General features: G+C 61.3%; 1 protein-coding gene across 2 annotated transcripts; it reads left to right on the plus strand.

The window, feature by feature from the left end:
- The first annotated feature begins 1,457 nt into the window (after positions 1-1,457).
- On the plus strand, positions 1,458-27,714 carry TMEM214 (transmembrane protein 214). 2 transcript variants are annotated; one of them, XM_075914573.2, is made up of 17 exons: positions 1,460-1,634; positions 3,598-3,803; positions 5,457-5,607; positions 14,112-14,246; positions 14,777-14,859; positions 17,134-17,239; positions 18,417-18,498; positions 18,907-19,008; positions 19,378-19,519; positions 20,106-20,197; positions 20,601-20,649; positions 22,145-22,258; positions 23,039-23,156; positions 23,692-23,785; positions 24,493-24,661; positions 25,342-25,493; positions 26,061-27,714. In XM_075914573.2, exons 1-17 carry the CDS (start codon positions 1,514-1,516, stop codon positions 26,185-26,187), a joined length of 2,043 nt encoding a protein of 680 aa, XP_075770688.2. In that variant the 5' UTR covers positions 1,460-1,513; the 3' UTR covers positions 26,188-27,714. The 2 variants fall into 2 exon arrangements, 1 of the variants encoding a protein (XP_075770688.2); XR_012898711.2 differs by lacking the exon at positions 26,061-27,714 and having other exon boundaries at positions 1,458-1,634; positions 24,476-24,661; positions 25,342-25,480.
- The last annotated feature ends 159 nt before the right edge of the window (positions 27,715-27,873 follow it).

The raw sequence follows: 27,873 nt of genomic DNA on the forward strand, positions 1-27,873 counted from the left end.
GGGCGGGGCCCTGTGGTGTCTGAGGTGGGGGAAGGGTCACTGGGGGCGGGGCCCTGTGGTGTCTGAGGTGGGGGAGGGGTCACTGGGGGCGGGGCCCTGTGGTGTCTGAGGTGGGGGAGGGGAAACTGGGGGCGGGGCCCTGTGGTGTCTGAGGTGGGGGAGGGGTCACTGGGGGGCGGGGCCCTGTGGTGTCTGAGGTGGGGGAGGGGTCTCTGGGGGGCAGGGCCCTGTGGTGTCTCAGGTGGGGGAGGGGTCACTGGGGGCGGGGACCTGTGGTGTCTGAGGTGGGGGAGGGGTCACTGGGGGCGGGGCCCTGTGGTGTCTGAGGTGGGGGAGGGGTCACTGGGGGCGGGGCCCTGTGGTGTCTGAGGTGGGGGAGGGGTCACTGGGGGCGGGGCCCTGTGGTGTCTGAGGTGGGGGAGGGGTCAGTGGGGGCGGGGCCCTGTGGTGTCTGAGGTGGGGGAGGGGTCAGTGGGGGCGGGGCCCTGTGGTGTCTGAGGTGGGGGAAGGGTCACTGGGGGCGGGGCCCTGTGGTGTCTGAGGTGGGGGAGGGGACACTGGGGGCGGGGCCATGTGGTGTCTGAGGTGGGGGAGGGGTCAGTGGGGGCGGGGCCCTGTGGTGTCTCAGGTGGGGGAGGGGTCTCTGGGGGGCGGGGCCCTGTGGTGTCTGAGGTGGGGGAGGGGTCGCGGGGGGCGGGGCTCTGTGGTGTCTGAGGTGGGGGAGGGGTTGCGGGGGGCGGGGTCCTGTGGTGTCTGAGGTGGGGGAGGGGTCGCTGGGGGCGGGGCCCTGTGGAGTCTGAGGTGGGGGAGGGGTCGCGGGGGGCGGGGCCCTATGGTGTCTGAGGTGGGGGAGGGGTCGCTGGGGGCGGGGCCCTGTGGAGTCTGAGGCGGGGGAGAGGTCTCTGGGGGGCGGGGCCCTGTGGTGTCTGAGGCGGGGGAGGGGTCGCGGGGGGCGGGGCCCTGTGGTGTCTGAGGCGGGGGAGGGGTCGCGGGGGGCGGGGCCCTGTGGTGTCTGAGGTGGGGGAGGGGTCGCGGGGGGCGGGGCCCTGTGGTGTCTGAGGTGGGGGAGGGGTCGCGGGGGGCGGGGCTCTGTGGAGTCTGAGGTGGGGGAGGGGTCGCGGGGGGCGGGGTCCTATGGTGTCTGAGGTGGGGGAGGGGTCGCGGGGGGCGGGGCTCTGTGGAGTCTGAGGTGGGGGAGGGGTCGCGGGGGGCGGGGCCCTGTGGTGTCTGAGGTGGGGGAGGGGTCGCGGGGGGCGGGGCTCTGTGGAGTCTGAGGTGGGGGAGGGGTCGCGGGGGGCGGGGCCCCTCCCAGCGGGGGCAGCCGTCGCTCGGCCCCGATTGGTCCAGGCGAGCGAGGCCGGGGGCGGGGCGGAGACGTGGCAGAGCGAGCGCGGCACCCGGGGGCGCGTGCCCGCGCCGGAGGCCCAATGGGCGCGAGTCCTGGCGCGGCCCCGCCCCTTCTCGCCCCGCCCCCGGCCTGCGCGGCGCGGTTCGGCTCGGCTCGGCTCGGGGCATGGCCGCGGCGGGGCGCTGGGAGCTGGTGCGCAGGGGCCGGGGCCGGAGGCCCGTGGGGGGCGCTGCGGGGCGCCGGGCGCTGCGAGAGGCCAACAGCGGCCGCCTGCTGCCTGCGGCCCGTGAGTGCGGGGGGGGGGTCGGCCCCCCATAGGGGCCTAGTAGGGGGATGGGGTTTGGCCCCCCTACGGGGGGTGGTGGCCTTGTGATTGACTGGAGTTCTGCCCCCCAATGGGGTGCGGTGGAGCCTGGTGAGGGAATGGGGCTTGGTGAGGGAGTGGGGCTTAGCCCCCCGTGGGGTGCGGTGGGGCTTGGTGAGGGAGTGGGGCTTGGCCCCCCGTGGGGTGCGGTGGGGCTTGGTGAGGGAGTGGGGCTTGGCCCCCCGTGGGGTTTGGTGAGGGAGTGGAGTTCGGCCCCCCTCATGGAGTGCAGTGGGGTTTGGTGAGAGAGTGAGTCTCGGCCCCCCGTGAGGTGCGGTGGAGCCTGGTGGGGGAGTGGGGCTCGGCTCCCCCCATGGGGTGAGTGTGGGGGCTCAGCACTGCTCCCCAAGTGAGAGCAGGGGCAGGCCTGCGGCTTGGCGCTGGTGCCCCCTGAGAGCCGGCTCGGCCTCCCTGCATGGGAGCTGGCTCTGGGCAGGTGGGGCAGGTCTGCGGGGGGAGGCTGTTCCCCTCGGACAGGCAGGAGGGTTATTCTGAGGCGGCCCAGCTCTGCACGGCCCTGGTGTCCACGAGGCTGGAGCCTGCACATGCCGCCAGCAGTGCCCGGACAGGCTCTGAATCCTGCCCCACCCGGGGGGTGAGAGGTGCCTTCAGTGGTCCCTTGGCTGCTGAGGGCTCAGCCTGGAGCCAAGGAAACTGACGTCAGTGCCAGGACCCTGTGCAAGGGGCAGAGCTCTTAGCAAGCCACTGGAGCCCCTCCCTCAGCCCAGCTCCATTCATTTATACCCCACCCCACAGAAAGGCAAGTCCTCTTCAGCTGTAGCCTCATTCCTATGCATCCGCTTTTACTTGCGCAGCCTCTGCTTCTGCAGGAGCAGCTACCAGCCGTTCACCACCATGCTGGGCGGGCAGAGCAAGTGGGGCTCCACAGAGTCTCTTCTGGGGCTGGTTCGGTTCAGTATCTTCACCAATGATTTAGACATTGGCATAGAGAGGACACTTATTAATTTTGCAGATATCAAGCTGGGAGGGGTTGCAAGTGCTCTGGAGGAGAGGGTCAAAATTCAAACTGATCTGGACAAACTGGAGAAGTGGTCGGAGGTCAATAGGATGAAGTTGAATAAGGACACATGCGAAGTGCCCCACTTAGGAAGGAACAGTCAGTCTCACACATACAGAACGGGCAGCGACTGTCTAGGGAGGAGCCCTGCAGAAAGGGATCTAGGGGGTCAGTGGGCCACAAGCTAAATAGGAGTCAACAGTGAGACGCTGTTGCAAAAAAAGCAAACCTGGTTCTGGGGGCATGAAGAGGAGTGTGGTGAGCCAGACACGAGGAGTCGTTCTCCCGCTCTGCTCTGCTCTGCGCTGGTTAGGCCTCCGTTGGAGTATTGTGTCCAGTTCTGGGCACCACATTTCAGGAAAGATGTGGAGAAACTGGAGAGGGGCCAGAGAAGAGCAACAAGAATGATGACAGGTCTGGAGAACATGGGCTAGGAGGGAAGACTGAAAGAACTGGGCTTGTTTAGTTTGGAAAGGAGAAGACTAAGAAGGGACATGGTCGTGGTTTTCAAGTACCTAAAAGGGTGTCAGGAGGGGGGAGAAAAATTGTTCCCCTTGGCCTCTGGGGATAGAACAAGAAGCAAGGGGCTTAAACTGCAGCAGGGGAGGTTGAGGTTGGACATTAGGAAAAGCTTCCTGCCTGTCAGGGTGGTGAGACACTGGAATGAGTTGCCTGGGGGGTTGTGGACTCTCCGTCACCGGAGATATGTAAGAGCCGGTTGGACAGACACCTGTCAGCGGTGGCCTAGATGGCGCTTGGTCCTGCATTAAGTGCAGGAGATTGAGGGGCTCTCGAGGTCTCCCTGGTTGCAGTGCTCTGCGGGGTCTCACCAAACGCCCCTCTCCCCTCGGTCGTTCTTATTTCTAGCACCCATCACTACTTCTGACACCATCTATGAGCTGGGGTTTGAGAAGCCAGTGAAGAAGCAGAGCAAAGAGCAGGTGCCTCCACCCCTTGCACCTGAGCAGCACCCCAAAAAGCAGAGCGTGGGGAAAAGCACAAGGAAGGCGACTGCTGCTGATGCCGGGCTCCGGCAGGGCAAGTTCCGCACACTGGAGGATGCGCTGAAAGCGGTAAGTTCATACCGCCTGTGCCACAGGCTTGTTTCCACTGGGCACTTCAATCTCTTGGGAGTTGGTTGAGCAGGCCTAGGACCCGTGTTTGAGACTGCGGGTCCAAGACCTGCTAGATGGGGCCCAGACCGCTGTCCTGTCTGCTCCGGCTCGGCACGGGAGCGAGAAGTGTCAGGTAACTGGAGGGGGAGTATCTCCTGTCGCGCCCGCTCGGGGGGGATGCTACAGGACGTTGATTTTCGGCTCCGTGGCGGGTGTAGTCAGAGCTGGGTAACGTAGGGCTGGTGTGCAGCCGGAGGAGCAGGGCACCGGCGGTCACCTTATGGCCTCCTGCTGACGTCAGGAGAAGCCAGGCCCGCAGCTGCAGCTGCCCTGTCCGCAGACCCTGATTGGCCTGGGGTGGGGAGCACGTGAAGTCTTTGCCCCCCGCCCTGCCGGGGGCGCCTACAAAGAACTGCCAGCTGTTTTGAACATCTGGTGGTTCCCTCTAGGTGCCACTGCCCCCGGTTGTGTGAGGAGCTTCCTGAGCTCCCTCTGCCCCCAGCCCAGCAGGCAGGAAGAGCGCAGCAGCATCTCGAGGCTTTCCCCTTGGGTCAGGAGGCACCTCCCCTCGCCGCGCCTCCCAGCTGCAGGGAAGGGCCTGGGGGTGGGGAGGGACATAGTGTCTGGCTCCCCTGCTGCCCCTCTGGTTCCTGTGCTCCTGGTGGGGAGAGGAGACTCTGCGCTCCCCTCCCCCGGTCTCGTTTGGCTGGGGGGCAGGGGAGTGGCAGGGCGGCGCCAGGCCGGATCTGGTCCGCGGAGGCCCCTTCGCCGACCTGCCTTAGGGTACGTGTTGGGGTGGGGCAGATGGTGCACTGGGACTGAGCTTTTGTTCCATTTTGTGGCGATGCTGAGAGCTCGTAGCGAGCCGTTCGCCACCCTGGAGCATCGCATGCTGGGACCCGCTATCTTCAGGGCTTGCTCCCCATGTGAAAGACCAGGGCGGGCACGTGCTGTGCTTAGAAATGGGCGAGCATGGTGAGCTCAGACTGCGAGGAGCAATGAGCCGGGCTGAGCTCAGGGACTCCAGCGTGTGCCTCTTGCACCACCTGGCTTTGTCATGGAAACTAGCGAGTTCTGTCGATTCAGGAGACCAGCTGCAACTCCTATTCAGCTGTCGACTTGCTAGTGCTAACGGGAGCTCCTGGTGCTGAAGCCTTATTTTAGTCACCAGCCCTAGCTGGTATTCCTGGGGAGCGGGAAGGGGCAGCACTTGCATAGCCTCATGTTTATTTGCTTTCCTGGCTTTTAGGCTTCCTCTGTAAATCTCTTCCCTTCTGGACCAGTATCCAGCTCCCTGCATATGGATTTCCTCTTGGTTCTTCTGCGCAGCACTGGGCTTGTCTGTACAGAGAGCCCAGCCCCAGATCTTGGGTGTCAGTACAAGTGATGTCCCTGCTGGGGCGTGGGGGAGCGGGGGCGGTCCTGGCTCCAGGAAGCAGGGTTGGAAGCACAGGGCTCTGTTTGCACCAGTGCAGATGGAAATTCAGTTCAACTCTTTTTACACAGTCTTCCCGAACTGACTTGTATTTCCGATCTCGCTCTGCTCAGGGCTCAGACCCAGTCTCTGAATCTGAGTGGGGTGTGGTGCCATGCACTTTGTGTCTTTTGCAGCTTGATCTGGCAGAACTTCAGAAGGAGCTGGATAAAAGTCAGACGGTGTTTCCTGAGAACCCCTCTGTGTGGGTTAAAGACCTGGCTGGATATCTGAACTACAAGCTGCAGGCGCCGCAGAGCGACCCCACGCTCAGCCAGCACGCTCCTGGTCAGTGACTCCTTAAATAACCAGCTGTGCGGTGTGAAGCGCTAGAGCGACACGAGGGCAGTGAACCCTCCCCCGATAGCCGCGCCTGCTTCACGCACTAACGCCAGCCTTCTAACACGATAGCGGGGTGCATCGGGGGGCGCTCACTCTGCATGTGTTCCTCCACGGGTCTGGGACTTGTTTCAGGGAGTAAACTCCTGCCAGGTGAAATGAGGCTGATAAACATTGTAAGCAGACGAAGGTGGAATTGAAATGAAAGGGAACGCCAGAGATTCTGCAGTCCCAGAGCGTGGCTACAGAACACTGTATCGAAGACACACAAGCTGAATCTGGCTGGCCAAAATGGACCCAGAACTCCGCACCCCTGGGTGTGCGCAGAGGTGGCAGTGGTGGAACATAGGGGGTAGACCGAACTCAGGCAGTTGTTCTGTTCTGTTGTCTAACCTTGCTCAGAGAAGATTTGCATGACGCTTGTGCGTAAAATTAGCCAGTCTGCAAAGTTACTTAATAGCTAACACTGTAATCATGACCATCAGCAAGCCTGCTTCTAAGTGTCAATCTAGGATATAGGTCTCACTTCAAACCCAAATTGATACCTTCCGTACAAACCTGCGCCCATTTTTATATCACAGAGGAAAAGTCTTGAACTGGAGGTTGGGTCAATACATAATATGCTAGAGAAAACCGCCTTCACCAGTGCTGTAGTTGGTGTCTCTGACAAACCATCAGATCACATTAGAGAACAGATGGCAGCCTCTGTAGGAATCTATTTAGAGTGTCAAGCAGAAAAGGTGCAGAATTAGGAGTGAATGCAGTTTGGGTGACGTGGAAGGTCTCATGCTCCCGGTAGTAAAACATCCTTGGAATTTCTAAACACAGAGGACAATTGCCTAACTCAAAGTGTTGCTGCCAATTCAGGGGAATTTTGTATCGACCTTGTCCTAACAGATAAAGAGGAACTGATCACAGAACTAAAAGTTAATGATAACTTAGGTAATGCGCAACCAGAAAAAGTACAGACTAGTAAAATACATACTTGGTGTTTTAATAGGGCCAGTTTCACAAAGCTGAAAACTATTATGAGGCAAATCAGCTGCAGGAAAAGTTGAATCAGAAAAATGTGGATCATTGAGAATCATTTAAGGACTTTTTATTAGATGCCCCCAAAGCCACAATCGAGGAGGAAGACCATGCTGGTTAAAAAACAATCTGATTGAGAGGGGGGGAAAAAAGGCAGCTATAAAAACAAGGCAATGTTACACCTTGGTTCAGTGATGTGATGGGAGCCTCAAGGGTTAAAGCCGACTACCCAGTGAAAACTACTGGATGATGGTGAAACAAATGATTTTTATTAAGTGGTCAAAACCAGCAGTTAACAAGTAGGTGTTTAAACTAGCAATTGCTCAGTACTTTTACAGCGTAGAAAAGCTTGGGCACAATTATACCCAACTGATTACAATTCTTTGATTACAATTCACTTATATCAAATCACTATCCCTAATTCGCCTAAGGCAACGTAGCATACAAATGAAAAATACAAAAAACAAAGCCAAAATAATGATGATAAAAGAACCACCCCCAGCCAATCCCTCCAATGTCACTTTAGGACAGCTGGTGGAGTTAGTCATTGATTTTTTACTGTTACAAGTTGACATCTCAAAGGTTTTTCTTTTAACACTAATACCTGGGCTAAAGCTTAACCCTTTCACATAGCACAAAATCACACTATCTATACAATACAATTAATATGACTTACTTATACTTCACAGGATTATAGGATATAATTAATACAGCTTAACTATTAACTAAACCACCAATTAATAAATTTAAGCAATACTTACAAATCCTGCAACGATAACAACATAAAGACACACTAGAACTCGGAGCATGCTCAGGACTCGTGCACCCCTATATTTGACTCGAAGGGTGGGGAGGCAGCCTCAGGGTGATCAATCCTTTAGCCGGGCAAAAAAAAAGACACGTTCCCTCAATACACGGAACCTCCGTCGAACAAAGGGGTAGAGGGTCTTTTATACAAAACTTCGGTGTCTGTGCCATGCTAGGGTCTGCATTTGGCAGGGCCTGATAGGCTAGTGATGAGGTAGTATGACAATAGACATAAAAGACAGGAAACAAAGGGTAGGAATAAATGGTAAATTTTCAGATTGGAGAGGGGTAACTAGTGGTGTCCCCCAAGGGTCAGTCCTGGGACCAATCCTTTTCAACTTATTCATAAATGATCTGGAGAAAGGGGTAAGCAGTGAGGTGGTAAAGTTTGCAGATGATACCAAACTGTTTAGGATAGTCAAGACAGAAGCAGACTGTGAGGGACTCCAAGAAGATCTCACCAAACTGAGTGATTGGGCAACAAAATGGCAAATGAAATTTAATGTGGATAAGTGTAAAGTAATGCACATCGGGAAAAATAACCCCAACTATACGTACAGTATGATGGGGGCTAATTTGGCTACGACAAATCAGGAAAGAGATCTTGGAGTTATCGTGGACAGTTCTCTGAAAACTTCCACGCAGTGTGCAGCGGCGGTCAAAAAGGCAAATAGGATGCTAAGAATTATTATGAAAGGGATAGAAAATAAGACCCAGAACATCTTACTGCCCCTATATAAAACTATGGTACGCCCACATCTGGAATACTGTGTACAGATGTGGTCTCCTCACCTCAAAAAAGATATTTTGGCCTTGGAAAGGGTTCAGAAAAGGGCAACTAAAATGATTAGGGGTTTGGAACGGGTCCCATGTGAGGAGAGGCTAAAGAGACTGGGACTTTTCAGTTTAGAAAAGAGGAGACTGAGGGGGGATAGGATAGAGGTCTATAAAATCATGAGTGGTGTGGAGAGGGTGAATAAAGAAAAGTGATTGATTAGTTCCCTAAATAGAAGAACTAGAGGACACCAAATGAAATGAATGGGTAGCATGTTTAAAACTAATAAAAGGAAGTTCTTCTTCACACAGCATGTTGTCAACCTGTGGAACTCCTTGCCAGAGGAGGCGGTGAAGGCTAGGACTATAATAGAGTTTAAAGAGAAGCTGGATAAATTCATGGAGGTTAGGTCCATAAAAGGCTATTAGCCAGGGGATAAAATGGTGTCCTTGGCCTCTGTCTGTCAGAGGCTGGAGAGGGATGGCAGGAGACAAATCGCTTGATCACTGTCTTCGGTCCACCCTCTCTGGGGCACCTGGTGCTGGCCACTGTCGGCAGACAGGATACTGGGCTAGATGGACCTTTGGTCTGACCCAGTACGGCCGTTCTTATGTTCTTAATACTGCCCTATAGGAATTTTCGTGATGTATGCGTGATTCTTTTGTGGACAGGACCAGATGGGACATAGTTAGTGTAAGACAATTGTGTTTTATTCCCCTACGTTTACTTTTTCCCTTGCCCCTAAGACTGGTCAAGCTACGGTCAAATGAGGCTTATCTGTAAGCACTATCTAGTCATGCTCACCTCCCTATTTTTTTTGGCGCCTGTGAGTCCCAGAATGCCTATAAGATCAAATTCCATTCACAAAAACTGCATTGTGCTTCCCATGCTCCTCTGAGTATCTGGGTTTTGTGTGAGGGGCCTTGTGTGGCAGGATGGGCTGTACGCGAAGGCCGTGGACAGAAAAAGCCTGCTTTACAACAGGCAACAAATAGAAGAATTAGGAAGTTGAGAGCAATGAATATAAACCAAGTGTTAACAATTGTAGAAAATTGATTAGGGAAGCCAAGAACGGAAGAGGAAATCGATGGCTGCAGAGTTCAGGACAATAGGGAGTTTTAACATGTACTAGAGCAAAAGGAATTGTGACAAAGGTAAATGCAAGCTGTAGCGTCGTTGATAGTAATTTGGAAGAGGCAGAACTGTTCAGTGAATGTCTGTGGTCTGTATTTGGGGAAAAGATGGATGAGCTAGTTCCAGCACACGGCACTAGCAGCACTCCACTGGCGTCTCTGGGAGGCGTTAAGCAGAAGCTAATAAAGAGAGAGGCTTTTAGAAGCAGCAGGTCTGGATAAGACTATTGAAAGAGCTGGCCTGTTTCCCGAAGTCCCGGAGCACTGGGCAAAGCCCAGAAGGTTGGGAAAAGGCGAGATGACCAGGATAACAACTAGGGATGTAGCGACTAGTCGAGTACCCGATAAGCAAATGCTCATTGGATGGTTGAGCAGCGACTCGACTAGTTGCTTCCCCACCCCCTTGCTGCTTCTGTCAGAGAGAGGCAGCGGGGGGTGGGGTGGGGGAGAACAGGAGCTGGAGTTTAAAAGCTGGTTCCCCCCAGCACTGTGTCTGCAGGGGGCAGGGGAGGCAGAGGTGTAGCAGGGGGCCGGGTGCGAGTTGGGAATCAGCTGATTCCTGGCTCGTGCTCAGTCCCCGACGCTGCGCCTCTGCTTTTTAAATGTATGAAGAGCCTGCCAGCTGTTACTACACTTAAAAGGCAGAGCCACAGCGGAGTTAGTTCCCGGGCCAGGAGCTAATCCTGCTGCGGCTCTGCCGTTTCCCCCACTTATCGACTACTCGATTAGCTGCTTAAATGTAATTTAACATCTCTCGTAGCAATAGAGCTGGCAGGCTGACATGGAGCCCCAGTGGATAATGGAGCAGCTGGCGAATGGCCATTAATAGCAGGGTTGTTACCCGCACAAATTTCTCTGTCCCTTCCACACTTTAGGGTCACACACCAATACCCAATTCCTAGGGCTCAGGGAGGAATTTCCTGCAGGTTGGCAGGGTCTTTAGCCACTGCAAGAGCCTCACACAGTAATATCCTTAGTCTCTATTTATTGACAATTCCCAAACAAGCAGAATACACGTGCTAAGCACACAGGGTCATGCTCACCAGTCCGGATACAGGCAGACTTCCCCTGTTGGCCAGGCAAGGTCAGTCTCTCTGGTAATGCAGGAGAATCGTGGCAGCTCTCGGAGGTGAGTTCTTCCATGGTTTTCCTCCTCCTCCTCGGTATTCCTTTCAGTTCTTGTTTCCCTTTGGCTCGTCTAGCTGGTCTCATCGGACCCCAGTTTGTACAGCGAAACCTGAGTCCTGCTTAGCTACACCACAACCAGTTATTTCAGTATAGTTGTACTAACCGGTCATAACGTACGGTAATAGAACTGCCTAACCAATCCTACCCCACCACCTTGGTTGAGTTACACCTAGCAACATGAATTCTACAGCAGACAGACAGCTACAAAGCAGACAGAGATCACACAGACGAACAGTAGGAAAGTGAGGGCAGTGATCACAGCACGAGGATTCCACCATCTCAACTATGGAGAAGCAGTTTCTTGCCAGATGAAATGCTGTTAATTACGTTTTCTTTACCCATCTTGAGATCTGCTTATCTGGTGACAGTGGGTGCTGTTAGGACCGGATCCCCTTCTCTCAGCCTGGAGTGGCACGACTTCAGTGCCATTTAGATGGAGCGTGAGGGTGTGACTCCAGGCGTGCCAGCTAATGGCTGCTCTCCACTCTGGCTGCAGAGGAAGGCTTTAGTGCAGGCCTTCCAGTACGGCGACAGAAAACCCGTATTGGTACAGGGTAATTGAATTCATACAAAGCGATATGGGGATATGGAAGATCGGTGCTGGCGAGCGATGGCATCTTTTTGGATGAGACGCCAGGGTGGCTGGGTCAATGGGATGGGGTGAGACGTTGGGCTTAGACTTCTCTAGGCGCTTAGCAACACCTCCTGGGCTTGGGCTATAAAAGGAGCACTACACACACGGAAGGTCTCAGTGTAATTGTAAAGGGGAGTCCTCGTACAGTGGGGGTGTTTCTAGCGGGATCCTGGCCGGCTCAGTTCTGCGCCATACGCTCCTGCACCTCTGTCAGTGGCCTGGAAGAAAACACCATCATGGGGCTACAGACTGACGATGAGCCCAAACCTGGGGGTGGTAAATATTGAAGGGGACAGGTACCCGATTCATAGGAACATAGGACCGGCCTCACTGAGGGTCCATCCAGCCTGGTGTCCTGTCTTCTGACATTGACCAATGCCAGGTGCCCAGAGGGAGGGAACAGAACCGGGAATCCTCACATGGCCCCTCCCCTGTCGCCCATTCCCAGCCCAGACAGACAGAGCCCAGGGACACCAGCCCTGCCCAGCCCAGCTAAGAGCCCTCGATGGCCCTAAGCTCCAGGAATGGATCTAGCTCTTTTTTGAACCCTGTTGAAGTCCTGGACTCCACCACGTCCTCTGTTTTTAAACCTGCTGCCATTTAGTTTACTTTGGTGAATCGGGTAACTCTCGTGTTCTAGGAAGAAGTAAACTGTGTTGATCAGCACTGAATTTCTTATGCCCACGTCACTGTCGGTCTCTGAGGTGCTGCAGGACTCCTTGGCTTTGCTGAAACAGACTAACACGGGCGGCTCCCTCTGAAATTCAGCTGCCGTTTCGTTGCCCACTCCCCCAGTTCTGTGAGCTCCCTTGGAAGCTCTTCACTCTGCTGTGGATTTCGTTGTCCTGAGCAATGTTTTATCCTCTGCACGTTTTGCCGTCTGCTTACCCCTTTCTCCAGATCATTTATCAATATGTTGAAGAGAGCTAGACAGATTCATGGAGCTTGGGTCCGTCGATGGCTACTAGCCAGGAATGGTGTCCCTGCCTGTCTGTCTGGAGGTGGGCGACAGGGGAGGGATCACGAGAGGATTCCTGTTTCGTTTCCTTCCTCTGGGGCACCTGGCATTGGCCACTGTGGGCTGGATGGACCCTTGGTCAGACCCCGTCTTGCCACGCTGATGTTCTTATCTTGCCTGCAATACAGGTGCCTACATTTTCTCACCAGGTATTTTTAAATTCGGCAACGAAGTCCGGATGTAGTAGTTGGCTTCACACGTCTCACAACCCCTTTCAAGCTGCAAGCCTCTGATTGTGATGTCTGTTACGTGTTCAACCCGTATATTTTCTATTTAACACTATTTGAAATGCTGAATGTATAACCCTGTTGTGTAAAAGGAATTGACGTTTTCTGACCACTTTTAATTCAGACTGAAACACATTTGTATTGAATGATTGCTATCAGCCTAACAGCTACTAGAGTTTCTGTTTACTAGTGGGGCGGGCCCAGAGAGACTTGGTCAGTATCGCTTTTCACCTTGGACTTCCTGTCCCGGGACCTTGGCTCCTGCTCGGCTGCCGAGGGTGGAGCTGAGACCAGGAGAGGCTTGTCGCTGCTGCGTGCCATGTAGTGTGACAGACCTGGCCGGTCTGGGCACAGCTGAGGGCATCTGCTCAGGGCGAATTGCTCAAATTCGGGGCTCCTTACAGCCCCCAGGCTGGAGACCTCTCCAAACAGGCCACAAACCAGTCCCACAGAGCACTTCAGCTGTCTGCCTGAAGCCTCACGAGCAAAACCCCTCCGGCACCCCAGCAATATCCGTGCCCCAGATGGCCTCGGGCCTCAGACACAGGTGGGGGGTCCTAGCACCCAATCCCACCTCCCCCGAACAAGTTCTGTCTGGTCCCAAGAAACCAGCCACAGATCCCTGGTCAATTTACCCTCTGGACCTTACCCACAAATCACGCTGAGCCAGTTCTTTAGCATCTAACATCTAAAGGTTTATTGCTACCAGAAAGAAAAGCCTGAGAGTGAGGTTGTTAAAGGATCCTACATTACATGTATCGAATCTCCCAGTCCTCGATGCAGGCTCTAGCAGAGATGTTACAGCTGCTGGCTTAAAAGTCCTTGTTGCAGATCCTAGGATCAGGATGGGTCCACAGTTCTTTCCAGCTCTTCAATCCCTGCCCTGCTGCCTCTGGGATGAAGTGCTGAGCTGAGTACCAAGATGGAGTCAGCCACATGGCATCTTTATACATCCTTCCTGGCCTCTTCTTGGCTGCAGCAGGTCACCTGGCCAGCGGCCTATCCCTGTGCTCCCTGCTGGCAGCCCTTAGGTGTCGGTCACCATTCCCGAGGTGTGTCCTTGGCCCATCAAGTGCCATTGTCCCACAGGGCCTCGCTAATTAGAATCATAGAATCATAGGACTGGAAGGGACCTCGAGAGGTCATCGAGTCCAGCCCCCTGCCCTCAAGGCAGGACCAAGCTCCGTCTACACCATCCCTGACAGATGTCTATCTAACCTGTTCTTAAATATCTCCAGAGAGGGAGATTCCACCACCTCCCTTGGCAATTTATTCCAATTAGCATGTCCATAGGCCGGGCTCTGCCCAATGCTCAACCACATTCAGAGAGACTTCCAGCCTCCATACAGGTTACAGATTCCTAACTCCACACCCAGACGTTATACAGATCTATGAAGAGCAGATACAGAATCAGAAGAAAGTAGCTTTTGTTTGGCCCCTCACATGGCCCCTTTGTACCACTTTTGGGGCGAGCACCCCCCCATGGGTGCAGCAGTGACCCGGCTGCTCCCCTCACAATCCAGTCATGTGACACGTGGTCTGGGATTGCCTTGTTTCCTTGGGCCACTTGCCCGCTTTGCTAGTAGCATCCCTTAGCGCGGGCCCCTGCGATTCACTCTCCCTTGTGTTCTCCTGGCTGCAGATTACCCCTACTGCCTCGTGAGCAAGGACCTGCGGAGCGTCATCAGGGCCCTGCTAGCGAAAGCCTCCGGTGTGCTGGAGCTCTTCTTCGATCACTGTATCTATACGATGCTGCAAGAGCTGGACAAAACTCCTGGTAAGAGCCAGTGGGCCCTGGGCCCGGCCCGTGTCTCTCGGCCCAGAGCTGTCCCGGCAGGAGACTCGTTCGCAGGCCCAGCCTAGAGCGAGTAGGGGTGGGCAGGGCTGGAAGCGGCAGGACTCTCCCTGGCAGCGGGAGGTGCTTGCGAGCGAACGCCTGCAGACTGCCGGCGGGGAGCCGTTGGACACTGCAGCTGGGGTAGGGAGGGAATTCCTGAGCTGTGGAAACGCCCGTTCCTTGCGTGTGCGGCGTGTGCCTAAGTTCTCAGACAGGCCTGGCGCTTGCCGCACGTGTGCCGCCGTCGCGGGGTTTGCCCCAGTCCCCTTCCCCGGCCTGCGGCCTGATCCCGAACCCGAGCTGCTCTTTAACGAGAGGACTGACGTGTGTCTGTGGGCTGCCTGCGGCGCTGGCCGGAGTGGGGGTGCCCTGGCAGTCGCCATGCATGTTAACTTTCCAGAGGGGTGCTAAAAGCTACATAACCCCCTGCTGCTGGCATGGCCGCCTGGGCCTGGGGCTGTGTTTTGCAGGGGAGTCGCTGCATGGATACCGGATCTGCATACAGGCCATGGTGTGGGACAAGCCTAGAACTGCAACAGGCAATCTGGGCAAGGTGAGCTGAACGCATGCATCCAGCCCAGGCGGGAAACCCGGCCCGGGGCGCTCTGCCGGACCCCCGGGGTGCCGAGCACGGGCTGGCGGCTCATTGACAGAGCAGTGGCTCTCAGCCGGGGTAGCAGGGCTCTGCCGGGGCTCAGCAGCTCCTCTGGAGAGCAGCCTGATGGGGAAAGTGGCCGTGGGCAAGGCAAAGCGGACTCCTGAGAGGGGCCGTGGTCTGGGAAGGGGGAGCTGTGGAGGCGGCGTATCCCTGACACTGCTTTCCCAGAAGGGTGTGGTCTGGAAGGTTTCCCCTGGGTAGAGAAGGACCTCAGTGCCTCCTGCCCAGACCCGTAGGGCCACCGTGAACACGGATCCCCCAGGCGGCCGGTCCCTGGAGAATCTCCTCCTGTCTGGAGCCCTGTTCCCCTGCAAGGCGCTGGGGAGGCGGGAGAAGGGGCCTGCCTGTTCGCTTTGCTTTTGGGCTCAATGGGTAGGTTCCCAGACTCGGAGCTGGAGGGGACGTGCTCAGGCCGGACAAAGCACCTTGTTTCGCAGCCGTTTTTATAAAGTACCCCCAGTCCCTGCAGTTTTCAGACAAATAAACATTTTTTCCACCATCCCAACACATTTGTGTAAACAACTTGATCGTCGCCGCGCGGGCGATGACATTTTTGGGTGTAAAAAGTACAAAAATAATAAAACGCTGTAAAAAAATCAGTTTTCTCCAAATTTCAGTTGTTGACGTATCCCCCAGCCTTCTCCCGGGTATCCCTAAGGGTCCTCGTACCCCCACTGGTCTGGACCGCCCGGGAGGGGTTTGTGCCTGCTCTGTAAGCTCTCCAGTGCTGGAGGCGAGGGTGCTAAACGTCGACTAGTCGCTAACGGAGCGGTCGATGGAATTTCCATCGATTAGTCGATAAGGGGGCTCTCGCTACCCTGCTGCGCCTCCGCCTTTGAAAGGCGCAAGGCCCACGAGCAGCCCTCGTACGTCTCAGAGGGAGACGCGCAGACGTCCGGACCCTGCGCGAGCACCGTTCCCGCTGCGCCTCCCCTCCCCTCCCCCCGGTGCAGACACCGTGCTGGAGTCCCGCCAGTACCGGCTCCCCGGTGCCGCTAATACAGACGCACGGGGGGGCGTGATAGTCGAGTAGTGACTCGACTAACTGGTAAGCTTAGGCTTGTCAGGAGGTTGACTAGTCACTTACATCCCTCATGGAGATTCTCCCCCCTGGCAACTTATCCCCGTGTCTCACCACCCTGACGGGCAGGGCGTTTCCTAATGTCCAACCTCAACCTCCCCTGCTGCAGTTTAAGCCCCTTGCTGCTTGGCCTGTCCTCAGAGACCAAGGGGGGTGGGATTGTTCATCCTGGCCTCTGAGGACAGGACAGGAAGCAATGGGCTTAAACTGCAGCCAGGGAGGTTGAGGTTGGACATTAGGAAAAAGTTCCTACCTGTCCGGGTGGTGAGACACTGGAATGAGTTGCCCAGGGGGTTGTGGAATCCCCATCCCTGGGGATATTTCAGAGCAGGCTGGACAGACGCCTGTCGGGGATGGTCAGACGGCGCTGGGCCCTGCCGTGAGGACAGGGACTGGACTCGATGCCTCTCGAGGGCCCTTCAGTTCTAGGGTTCTGTGACTCTAGGACTTGGTGACTCCAGCTGTGCATTTTGCAGAGCTGGCTGGCGTACCTTAAGCTGGCCTGCCGGGTCTGGTAGGGACCAGGCCCTCGTGTGAGCGTGGGGACAGTGCTGGGCTGGTTTTCCGTGTGTCTGAGTGCTGTGGGCAGTGGCTGTCCAGAGTCCGTGGGGCCCGTAACCCACGTGGCGAGAGCAGCCTGCACCGCCGTGTCTTCTCGCCAGCCGCTCGCTTCTACCCCACCGCCTGTGTCAGCATCTGGGCCAGCGAGATTGGCGGCAGCTCCCCGGATCTTCCACGCGCTGGCGGGCGGTTGATTGAGCCCACGTGGGTGTCTCTGCGGAGGAGTTTGCAGCCTTGTGGTGCTAGGCCAGGGGCTGCCGGGCCACAGGTCTGCTTTGGCCGCGTTGGGGTGCAGCTGCGGGAGCGCCCGGTGCTGCCTGCCGAATGCTGCCCAGTTGGTCCTGCTCCGAGTTTGGCTCTGACTCGCGCAGCTGCCTCCCCCTTGTGCAAACGCTTCTGTGTCGGCTTGTCCTGCCCCCAGGCCGTGGGCGAGACGGGTCGGAGTGGCCACCGCTGCCTTGCCTGGGCCGGGCAGTAGGGCGGGGAGCTTGCCGTTCCCTGATTAACGGCTTTGCTTTTCTCCCCAGTACTTAGACCTGTTGCGGTCCCATCAGAACCGGCCTATGAAATGCCTCTCCATCATGTGGGCTCTGGGGCAGGCAGGGTTCGCAGACCTCGCGGAAGGCCTGAAAGGTAAGAAGGGGGTGAGCTGCCGGCAGCCCGGAGAGGGGGCTTCGCTCCGGCGCCAGAGCCCTGCCCTGTGGGGCGCACGCGGAGGGGAAGGGGGTGGGAGGCTGCTCTCGCCGGTGGGGTTAGCTTTCCCGACCTCGCTCCCAGGGGCTTTCCTAGCCGCGGGAAAAGCTCAGGGTCGCCTCGCTGCTTTCGTGTCCCTCCCTGAGCAGCACGGGCTGGGCCGAGCCGCCTGGCTGGCTGACAGACAAGGTGGCGCCGTCCCAAAGGGAGGCACGGGCACTAGGGACGAGAGCCACGAGTCGACTGTCCGGTGCAGACGCTCATTGGCTAGTGGCTCCCCTCCCCCCACCTCTATCCGTGAGAGGCAGCGGGGGGAGCCGGAGCTGGTGCTGGGCTTAACAACCAGTCCCCCCCCAGCACTGTCTCCGCGGGGACTGGAGCAGCCTCCCCTCGCCCCGCTTCTGCTGGGATTCTGCTTTTGAAAAGCACACGAGCCCCACTGGGGTCTTCTGCGAGGCGGAGGGGCCGCACCCCCCACGATTCGATGAGTCAGTCGAAGTGTAACGCCCCGGATAGGCGCCCTCCTTCAGGGGGCAACTCCTGCCTTCCCGGCAGCTGGCGGTGGATCCGAGTGCGTTACGGCGCCCTCTGCCCGGCAAGCACCGCCGGAACGGCCCCTGCTCAGCTGAGCTCAGTGTGGGGCAGGGTGCCCGAGGCAGGCAGAGCGGATGCTGGGGTTAACCTAGCTCCCTGCGGGCGTGGTGCCCATTAACGAGGTGTGTGCCGGGGCTCGTCCATTAACCACTCAAACGTTGCATTGGATCCCTCAGGCCGGAGTAGCCTCCGCAGCCGCGGGCAGGGGTGGCAGGCCTGTGGGGCGCCTGGCCCTGCAGGGCGGGGCTGCCGGCAAACCGGTTACTGGTAAGAAACACCGGCTAAGGGTGAGGCTCACCGGTAACCGGTCACTCGCCCGCACCCTCGTGTGCACTGATAGGAGCCTTGTTCTGGAGAAAACCACGTCTCTCCCTGCCCGTCTCTTTCCACGGCTCTCGGCTGGTCACGCTTCCGGAGCCAGGAGCGTAGCTCTGATCCACCCCGACTTGGACACCGGTCCAGCTGCCGGATCGGTCCAGAGCCGCCTCGCGTACAGTTCTAACCGCGCTCTCCTTCCATGCAGTGTGGCTTGGCATCATGCTTCCAGTGCTGGGGATCAAGTCCCTCTCCCCGTACGCCATCGCCTACTTGGACCGGCTGCTGGGGTGAGTTACCGTTGTGTGCGTCGTGGCGGAGACAGCCTGCCCCCGTGGCCCCGCCCGGCGCCCCCTTTGCGTCTCCAGACCAGACGGGCATTTGGCATCCACCGGGCCCTGCTCCCTGCAGCTCCGCCAGGGGTGCCACGTGCTGCCCCTCCCACGGGCTGGGAGCCACGGCCCATGGGAGCTGTGGGGGCGGTGCCTGCAGACAGGGCCGTGCACAGAGCTGGCTGCACATTGTCAGAGCAGGAGCCCGGGGGGGAGGGGGGCCGCCTCCGGCTGCCAGGCTCCAAAGGAGGCCGATGGACGTGATCCCACCTGGCGCGTGGGCGGCAGCGGCTGCTTCTCCCGCAGGGCGGGGCGGGGAGAGACAGGCCCTGGGGCTGCGGCGTCTCAGGCCTCGTTCCGTTGCAGGACGCACCCAAACCTGACCAAGGGGTTCGGCAGGATCGGCCCGAAGGACTTCTTCCCGCTCCTGGACTTCGCCTTCATGCCCAACAACTCCCTGTCGCCCAGGTAGGGCAGGGCCCGGGCTCAGGAGAGCGCCGGCCACGGGCTGTCTGCTTTGGGCGGGCGGGGTGCTCAGCCCCCCGGGCGGGTTCCCCGTGGCCACGGGGCTCGCGTGTCTGACCGGGGGGGGGCACGGCTTGTGGGGGAGCTGGGCCCTGTGCGCCTGCCATGCCCCCCTGGCCAGTGGCCCCTCCGGGAGGGAGGGGTAGCGCTGAAACCGGGTGAGGTGGAGGAGATGGCGCAAGGGGGAGCCTGCCCAGCTGCTGCTCCCTGCCTCTCTCCCCCGGCTGAGCCCTAGGGGCACGCTGGCTGGGGGGAGCAGCCGTGCCCTGCCGGCAGCTCCATGGCCGCGTGCGGACGCCATCTCCCCTCCAGCCTGCAGGAGCAGCTGCGCCAGCTGTACCCCCGCGTGAAAGTGCTGGCGTTTGGCGCCACCCCCGAGGCCACGCTCCACACGTACTTCCCCTCCTTCCTGTCCCGAGCCACCCCCAGCTGCCCCGCCGACATGAAAGCCGAGGTGAGAGCGGGGGCCGGCGCGTGTGGGGGGGGGGCAGGGCTGGGTGCCTCTCGCTGCCCGCCGGTGGCTAAAGCCCTGACCGGCTTGATCCGTGAAAGGGGCAGGTCACGGGCAGTGCCGGGCCTGGGAAACGCGGAGGGAGGGAGGGAGGGAGGGAGGGCCACCCGGCCCTGCTTGGGGCGCTCAGCGCCTCTTCGTTCCCAGCCCCGTCTGCAGGGGCCGTCGGCTCGGGGCTGAGGAGGCTCCGGCGCCCATGGAGGCTGCCCGGCGACGGGGGCGATCTTGGCGCCGGTGCCCCTCAGTGCACAGCAAAGGGGGCAGAGCCTGCTGTGTGCCTAGCGCCTTGCCGGTGGCTGGCGAGCGAGTTGGGAGAACTGGCTTAGAGGCAGGGGTCGGGCCCCGGTGGAGGGTCCGTGGGGGATAGCCACTGGGGACGCCAGCTCAGCGCTGCGGCCTTGCGTGCGTGGGGCTGGTGGGCCCGGCTCAGGGCCGGCCGGGGGCTGCCCAGCCCCTCGGGGACGTAGGCAGCCGGCTGGTCCCGCTTCACCCCGGCAGCAGCCACCCAGCGGTTCCGCCCCCCACGCAGCTCCTGACCTGCCTGAGCGAGTGCCTCCGCGTGGACCCCCTGAGCTTCAGCGTCTGGCGGCAGCTGTACACCAAGCACCTCTCGCAGTCCAGGTAGGCGCCAGCCTGGGCCGGGGGGAGGTGCCCGACCCGGCAGCGAGAGGGGCCTGTCGGGAAAGTGCCCTCCCAGTGCCGGTCCTGCCTCCGAGGGCGGCTGTGGGAGCGGAGCTGGGCTCGGTGCGCGGCCGGCCTGGCTCCCGCAGGCCCAGCAGGGCTGGGTGCCAAGGTTCCCTCAGGCCCAGCAGTGGCCCCTCCACCCCACCCTGGCACATGGACTCCACGGGGCGGGGCCCATGGCGTGGGGCCTCCCAGGCGGTCCCTGCAGGACGGGGCCGCAGAGCACCCGTAGGCGCACGCTCGCTCTCCTAGCCCTGTTCTGCCTGGCGGGCTGGGGTGCGGCGCGGCCCCGGGTGGGCCCCCTGCCCAGGGCCTGACAGCCGTGTTGCTCGCTCCCTAGCTTGCTCCTGACCCATCTGCTGGAGTCTTGGGACAGCACCACCAAGAAAGTAAGTGCTCTGCGTGGGGAGCCGAATGCAGATCCTGGACCTCCCGGGGGAGGGTGCGAGTCTCGCGGCCCCAGCTCTGCCCTGGCACGTCTGCAGAGCAGCGGGTCAGCTGCTGCGTGGGCCCAGGCCCCTGCCCCCTGCCGAGCTCTGATAGCGGCTAGTTGAGGGACTGCTCGACTCTCCGGTCAGCTGAGGGGTAGTCGACTCGTGGAGCAGTCGCGCACGTCCCTAGGCAGGAGAAGCCACTGACCTGGACACGAGATCTGTGGCTGCCTGGTGTGAGCGGGGCAGCTGCTCAGCCGTGCCCGTGGCCCCGTGGTGCCGCAGGAGAGGGGGGCTGTGCCCCCCGCCCGGGACCGAGGCGCTACACGAGCTGTCGCTGCGGGGGAGGCTGTAACGCTCGGACCCTGGACAAGTGCTGTTGTGGTTGCGGGTCGAGATGCACAAAGGCCTTTGCAGCACACGCCGAGGTCTCAGCCCCTCGCAGCTTGTGGCCGGAGCAATCGGCGGGTACCCGCAGTCCAGCCCCGCTGGGGGCGCTTCCTGGCCGGGCCGAGCTCTCCTGGGGGCGTCCTGCCCGCAAGCCCCGTTGTTGGGAGCGCCCGGCCGCTGTGCCGGTGGAACCTTCTGACAGCCGCAGAAGAGCAGCGTTGGGGGGTTGAGAGCAGCCTTCACCTCCCTGCCGGGGGTCCAGAGCGGATGGAGAGGCTGTTCACAGGGGGCAGAGCGAGGCGCGATGGGCTCACGTTGCAGGGGGGGTCTTGGTAGGAGATCAGGACAAAGGGTTCCCCTAGGCGGGGGGGAAGCCCTGGGCTGGGTTCCCTGGGGAGGGGGAGTCTCCATCCCTAGAGGGGTTTGTCCCGGCTGGACAAAGCCCTGGCCGGGTTGGTCTTGCTTGGGGCAGGGGCCGGACTAGATGCCTCCCAAGGTCTCTGCCTGCCCTGGGGTCTGTGATTCTATAGGGACCAAGGTGGCTTCTCCCCTCCTCCTGCGTCCAGTCTCACATGCCGCCCTTCCCGCCTGCGTTCGTCCTGCCCTTGGCTGCTGGCGCCGCGCCCCTGTAGGCACACCCTGCGTCCGGCCGCCCGGAGCGAGTGTGAGCGACGCGCCCGAGCGAACCCGCGCTCCGTGGCTCCCCGGCTGCCCGCTGGGTGGCGGCTCTCCAGCCTCTCTCTTGAGTCTTGGACTCAAGACAGGAGAAGAGGACAGGCTGCCCCTCCAGCGTCCCGGGGGGAGGCGAGTGGCCGCCACATGGCCCCCTTGCGGAGATCCCTGCCCTGGGTTTGTGCCACAGCCAGCCTGGTCTGCGCTGGCCACGGGGAGAGCGCACCCCGGGCTGACGGAACGGCCCCGTGGGGCAGGCCCTCCAGGGGGGTAGGAGGGTGACCGGATGGGACTGGGGAGATCAGGGAGCAGGCGGTGGGCTCTGTGCCGTAGCTGCGGGGCTGGGTTCTGTGGCCTCTGTGTCATGGAACTCGGTGTCTCTGTCCTCGAGGTGCGAAAATCTCTCCAGGAAACGGTCCGCTCCTTCCAAGTGACCAATGAGGAGCTCACCATGAAAGGGCCAAACAGCCTCCAGGACCTAGCAGCCTGCCATGCCGTCTGCAAGGTGACTGGCTTGCACGGGCAGGGGGTTGGGCATCGCTAGGAGAGGGGCTCCCCCGCCTTCGCTTTCTCTTCTGGCGTCTGGGCGCGGATCCCGGTCGGAGCCCAGCTTGGGAGGGTGCTGAGGTGCCTGCCTGGCACGGGCAGGGCCGGCCTGGCTCCCAGCTGCAGAGTCTGGGGCTTGTGTAAGTGGGAAAGGGGCAGGCGCAGGGTGGGGGGAGGTGCGGGCGGCTAAGCGTGCGAGGAGGGGAGGCGCGGGCGGCTAAGCGTGCGAGGAGGGGAGGTGCGGGCGGCTAAGCGTGCGAGGAGGGCAGGCCCCAGGCGCCGGGCGGGGGAGGCGCGGGCGGCTAAGCGTGCGAGGAGGCCAGGCGCCGGGTGGGGGAGGCGCGGGCGGCTAAGCGTGCGAGGAGGCCAGGCGCCGGGCGGCTAAGCGTGCGAGGAGGCCAGGCGCGGGCAGGGGAGGCGCGGGCGGCTAAGCGTGCGAGGAGGGGAGCTGCGGGCGGCTAAGCGTGCCAGGAGGGGAGCTGCGGGCGGCTAAGCGTGCGAGGAGGCCAGGCGCCGGGCGGCTAAGCGTGCGAGGAGGCCAGGCGCGGGCGGCTAAGCGTGCGAGGAGGCCAGGCGCGGGCGGCTAAGCGTGCGAGGAGGCCAGGCGCCGGGCGGCTAAGCGTGCGAGGAGGCCAGGCGCCGGGCGGCAGGACACACCGGGGCCCAAAGCTTTGAGCAGCGGGCGGGCAGGCAGCAGGGGTGCGCTGGGCAGCGCGGTGACTTGTGCTCTGTCTGGAAGAACCTGCTGCAGAAGATGAAGGGCAGCGGCTTCCCCTGGGCTCGGCTGCTGCTTGTGCTCCTGGTGTTCGGGGCCGGGTTCCTGCTGCACGACGTGAGGACGCAGGGCTCTCTCCAAGGTGAGCCCTGCCCCCGCCGAACCTGCGCCCAGGCAGAGGCCTGCAGGAGAGTGAATTGCAGATGTTCAGTGGCTTTGCCGATGGGCCCGAGCATGGATCCCTTCCCCGCCCCACTGGGCTCCGTGGCTTGGGTAGCCAGCAAGGGGGAGCGTGTCCCACACGGGCGCTGTCCGGCCGTCGCTCGTCAGATCTCCAGCCGTGGGTCGTAGCGTGCGGCCTGCGCGCGAGCCCTGGCCCTGCAGAACTTGGGGAACACGGCTGGAGAGCTGTGGCAGCCACCTCCGCTGCTTCCTGCCTGCCGGGCTCCGCGCGGCCCTCGTGACACTGCCGAAGGCCGGCGCTGTCCGCCCCAGGCTCCCGGCTGTTCCCCCCTCCGGCCGCTCTCCAGGGCGGGTCCCTGTGGCTGGTGCCTGCTGCCCCGGCCCGGCTGCCAGCGGCTGTTCAGGGCGTTCCCTGCACACGCTGCAGGGCTGTGGCTCAGGAAAGCGGCAGCCTTGTCTCGAGTCTTTTCCCAGAGTCACCTCCTCTTTTCCAGCATCTTCAGCTCACCTCCTTCACTCCTCGGGCATCTTGTCGGTCTCCCAGCAGGCCTGGACCAAAGTGTCCCATTACTCCCTGGAGGGGTACAGGTGAGTAGTGTGATGGCGCGTCGGGGTTCCCCCGCCTCCCGCACCCCCGTAATGGCATGGACAGACTCCACCAGCCGGTAGACTAGAGGGAGTTTGTTGCTTTTCCAGGATACAGCACAGCACAGCACAGATGGAATCTGGTTCCATGAACTGGGGCTAGGAGGCCTCAGTGCCCCCGTGAGATGGGGGAGCCTGGGCCCCTAAATCCCAGCCCCTTGCCTAGGCTGCTTCCTCCATGATCCCAGACAGAAACTAAAACTCTCTTCTAGCCCTGCCCCCCAGCCAGGTGCTGGTCTCGCCCTCCTCCCTGGGAGGCAACCAGTCGGACAGGTTGGGAGCCCCTTGCCTAGTGACTCATCCGCTGTCCGGTTGGGCCCTGCTGTAAACAGCCGCCAGTGGAGTCACCCACTGGCCAAGCCCAGCAACCAGCAAGGCCCCCCCGCACCACACTGGGTTACAGAGCAGACAGCTCCCCCCACTATGCCACAAGTGGCTGCTCTGAATTAAGCCCCAGGGGGGGGGGGGGCGAGAGGAGCATGGATGTGTGCGGGGTCACTAATGCTCTGCAGACCACAGCCCTTAGGACACCCCCTGCATCAGAAAGCCACTTGGCATGGCCCCAGCCCCCGCCTGCTGGACTCTCGGGCAGCCGTGGTCCCGGGGGCCTGGGCTGCTCACACCCTGAGGCAGCCTGTCTCCTCTCCCAGCTGGCTGGAGCGGAACGTGCCCGCGTACTACGCCCACGTGCTGACAGTGCTGGGCCCAAACCTGAAGCTGGTTTGGACAAAGACCAACGAGAGTGCAGCCTACGTCTCTGGGAAGTGTTCCTCCCACCTGGTGTGGGTCCGAGACAGCCTGCCCGGGCTCCTGCAGTGGGTGAGTGAGCGCTTGCCTGGCCTGGCCTGCCCGGGCAGTGACCGCGGCTCCCTGCTGTCCCTGGCGGGGCAGAGTGGGCACCTGTCTGCCGGGCTGTGTCGGGGGGAGGCTGGGCTCCGAGCAGCTGGAGTGGGCACAGGCCATGCAGCTACACCTACGCCTGGAAACCATGGCAGTTGCCCACAGCTGTAGGCGCCGTTGCCGCTAACGAGGGATTTACTGACGAGGTTTGCTTTCCCCAGACCGGAGCGGCCCCTTGCAGCCCAGGGCGTGCTCGGCCTCGGGGGGACCTGCGGCCTGCAGCGGGGCAAGCTGCCCTCCTCAGCGCCCCACCAGGACCAGCTTGCCCGCCCTGGGGAGGAAGGGAAGCCCAGAGCCTGTGGCAGGCTGGCTGAAGGCAGCTGGGGCCAGAGCGAGGGTGCCCCGGCGCCCCCAGGTGGTGCCTTCCCCTTCCTGCGGGCCACAAGGGAGGGTTGGTTCTTTGTGGGTTTCCCAGGGTCCCGGACAGGGGGGAGCTTGGTTTTTGGGCGGTGGGGGGCGTTCTCACTGTGGCCCCCACCCAGCCAGAGCAGGGCTCTCTCTCCTGCGTGCCTGGCCAGGCGGTGCCGGGCTGCAGCCAGCGAGGAATTCTCGGCGCGCTGCCCTTGCTAAGGAACCTGCTCTCTGCCCCTTCGCTCCAGCTGCAGGCCTGGCTTCCGGACGTCGTGCTGCACATGGCTGAATGCATCAAGGAGCTGTTACTCTTCCTCCTGCAGAGCTGCCTGCTGCCGGCGCTGGAGTCCGTGGCCGCCGCCCTGGCGCGGGGCTGGGAGCTGTGTGTGGAGGCTTGCAAGTGAGCAGTTCTGGCTGCGGCATCCGCGTTTGTTCTGGACGTGGAGCCATTAGTCCCACAGGGCGGGCCCCTCTGCCGGGCGCGGCGCCAGGATTCCCCGCACCCTCCTGCTAGCGCTAGAGCCAGGAGAGCGATGGGCGTGTGCCACAGCATGGCCAGGAGCCCGGCTGGGCGAGCGGGGAGAGACGGTCCCTGCCCCAGCGAGCCTCTGATCAACGCACACGTGGGCAGAACTGAGGCGCAGCCCCAGGTCTGCCAGTCCAGAGCCTGGGCCCCAGGTGATCCCCTCTGCCCAGCCTGGACCCTTCTCTGGGGCGTGGGCTGGGAGTTCCCAGCCTCCCAGGCAGGAGTTTGTGCCCTTGAGGCAGGCGAGGGGCGATTCGGTTTGGTTCTGCAGGGGTTGTGCTGCCGCTCCCCCCACAGGGTCGGAGCTCTCTGGGGGCAGACTAGTGAGCGGGGCTGAGGGTGTCTGTGCACGTTTTTGGGGGTCCCCTTTAGCCAGCTGTGGGGTATGTGGTAGCTGTCTGAATGCTGGTCGCCTATAACCTGTGCTTCGTGCTCTTCTAGTGGAGACGTGTCTTGGGACTGCATGAGAGCGCATCTGGCCAGCTTGACCTACTCCTCCTGGCAGTACCTGCAGAACATGACGCTAGCCCTCAAGAACTGGGCCCTGGCCATGATTTCCGGACACTAGAGCCTGACTCCCCGGGGACGAGGGTCGTGTCACTGTCTCCTTTTGTACAGTGAGGGAGGCCTGTGCCAGCAGTGCACTGGCAGGGTCGGAGGAGGGGTGTCTGCAGGCGGGGGGAGGGGGGCCCGGCCTGTGCCTCTCTGCTTCAGCCCTGGCACGCGCCCTGTGCTTTCCTGGCAGAACAGCGATGCTCTCAGGAGAGTAGCTCCTGCCAAGGCACTGGCCCGGCTCTGTCGGCCACTCAGGGTTGGCCTAGCACTTCTCCCCTGCCATGGGCCCTCAGCCCCCCCCTCGCTTGGCTCACAGGGCCTGGACCGTCTGTGGCGATGTCACCGTCCCAGCTGAGTCAGCAGGACAGGTTCAGGTGAAGGAAGCCAGGCTGTTCAGTTCCCTGTTAGGAGCTGTCTTCCCCCTTGACTCCCCCAGCTCCACCCTGTCACTGCTGACTCCTGCCTGTGCTTGGGTCCAGCTGTGTGGACACAGTCATGTGCCGGGGGGCCCCTCCCCTCCCCGAGCTGACAGGGTGTGCTGGGGGGCCTCTCCCCGAGCTGACAGGGTGTGCTGGGGGGCCCCTCCCCTCCCTGAGCTGACAGGGTGTGCCGGGGGGCCCCTCCCCTCCCTGAGCTGACAGGGTGTGCCGGGGGGCCCCTCCCCTCCCCGAGCTGACAGGGTGTGCTGGGGGGCCTCTCCCCGAGCTGACAGGGTGTGCTGGCCGCTTTCCAAGGGGCTGCAGCCTGGCCCAGAACTAATCCCCAGGGAGGGGGATGGCAGCTCCCAGCAGGCCGCGGGGTGCAGGGGGAGCACTGAGCACACCCCCCAGGGAGGGGGGTGCAGGGGGAGCACCCCACCCTGGGAGGGGGGAGGCGGGGGGTGCAGGGGGAGCACTGAGGACCCCACCCTGGGAGGGGGGAGGCGGGGGGTGCAGGGGGAGCACTGAGCACCCCACCCTGGGAGGGGGGAGCCGGGGGGTGCAGGGGGAGCACCGAGCACCCCACCCTGGGAGGGGGGAGCCGGGGGGTGCAGGGGGAGCACCGAGCACCCCACCCTGGGAGGGGGGAGCCGGGGGGTGCAGAGGGAGCACCGAGGACCCCACCCTGGGAGGGGGGAGCCGGGGGGTGCAGGGGGAGCACCGAGCACCCCACCCTGGGAGGGGGGAGCCGGGGCCTGCCTCTGAGGGGGCATCTGCCCTGGAGCTGCGGGGCGGGACCACAAGGGGGGCAGAGACTCCAGCGGGGGGGGGTGTTTCCCTCCTGGCCCTTGTGCCCTGTCTCGGGGCAGTGGCCTGGCTGCAGGGGAGGCTGGTCCCGTGCCCGGGGGGGGGGGAGAGGGATCCCGAGCCAGACCACCCCGGCCACGGGGGCAGCAGGCTGCGGGGTCTGCCGCCCCCCCCCCCGGGCTCTGCCGCCCTTGCCCGCAGCTAGCGCCCGGGGGGGGGGGGGGGGAGTCTCCAAGCCCTGTGAGCCCGGGGGGGGGGGGGACCAGGGCCGCCCCGCCCCGCCCCTGTGCTGGAAATAAAGGAGACTGAGCAGCGCTGCCGAGTGATTCCTGGGGGAATGCGCATGCGCGCGCCTGGGGCGCAGCTCCGCGCGGGAGGAAGCATTCGCGACCCTGGCGGCGGGACTCAGGCCACGCCCCCGCGCATGCCCCGCCCACCCTCGCTGCCATGACACCTAACGTCGCGGAGTCCCG

The sequence above is a fragment of the Pelodiscus sinensis genome, chromosome 3 (assembly GCF_052426305.1).
Source record: "Pelodiscus sinensis isolate ZL-2025 chromosome 3, ASM5242630v1, whole genome shotgun sequence".
NCBI classification, from domain to species: Eukaryota; Metazoa; Chordata; order Testudines; family Trionychidae; genus Pelodiscus; species Pelodiscus sinensis.

Excerpts from the sequence above, each read along its gene's own strand:
- TMEM214 (XM_075914573.2), top strand. The coding sequence starts at position 1,514 with ATGGCCGCGGCGGGGCGCTGGGAGCTGGTGCGCAGGGGCCGGGGCCGG. Across the intron at positions 22,259-23,038 it reads CCTGCCATGCCGTCTGCAAG|AACCTGCTGCAGAAGATGAA; the intron begins GTGACTGGCTTG and ends TCTGTCTGGAAG. Across the intron at positions 24,662-25,341 it reads TGCCCGGGCTCCTGCAGTGG|CTGCAGGCCTGGCTTCCGGA; the intron begins GTGAGTGAGCGC and ends CCTTCGCTCCAG.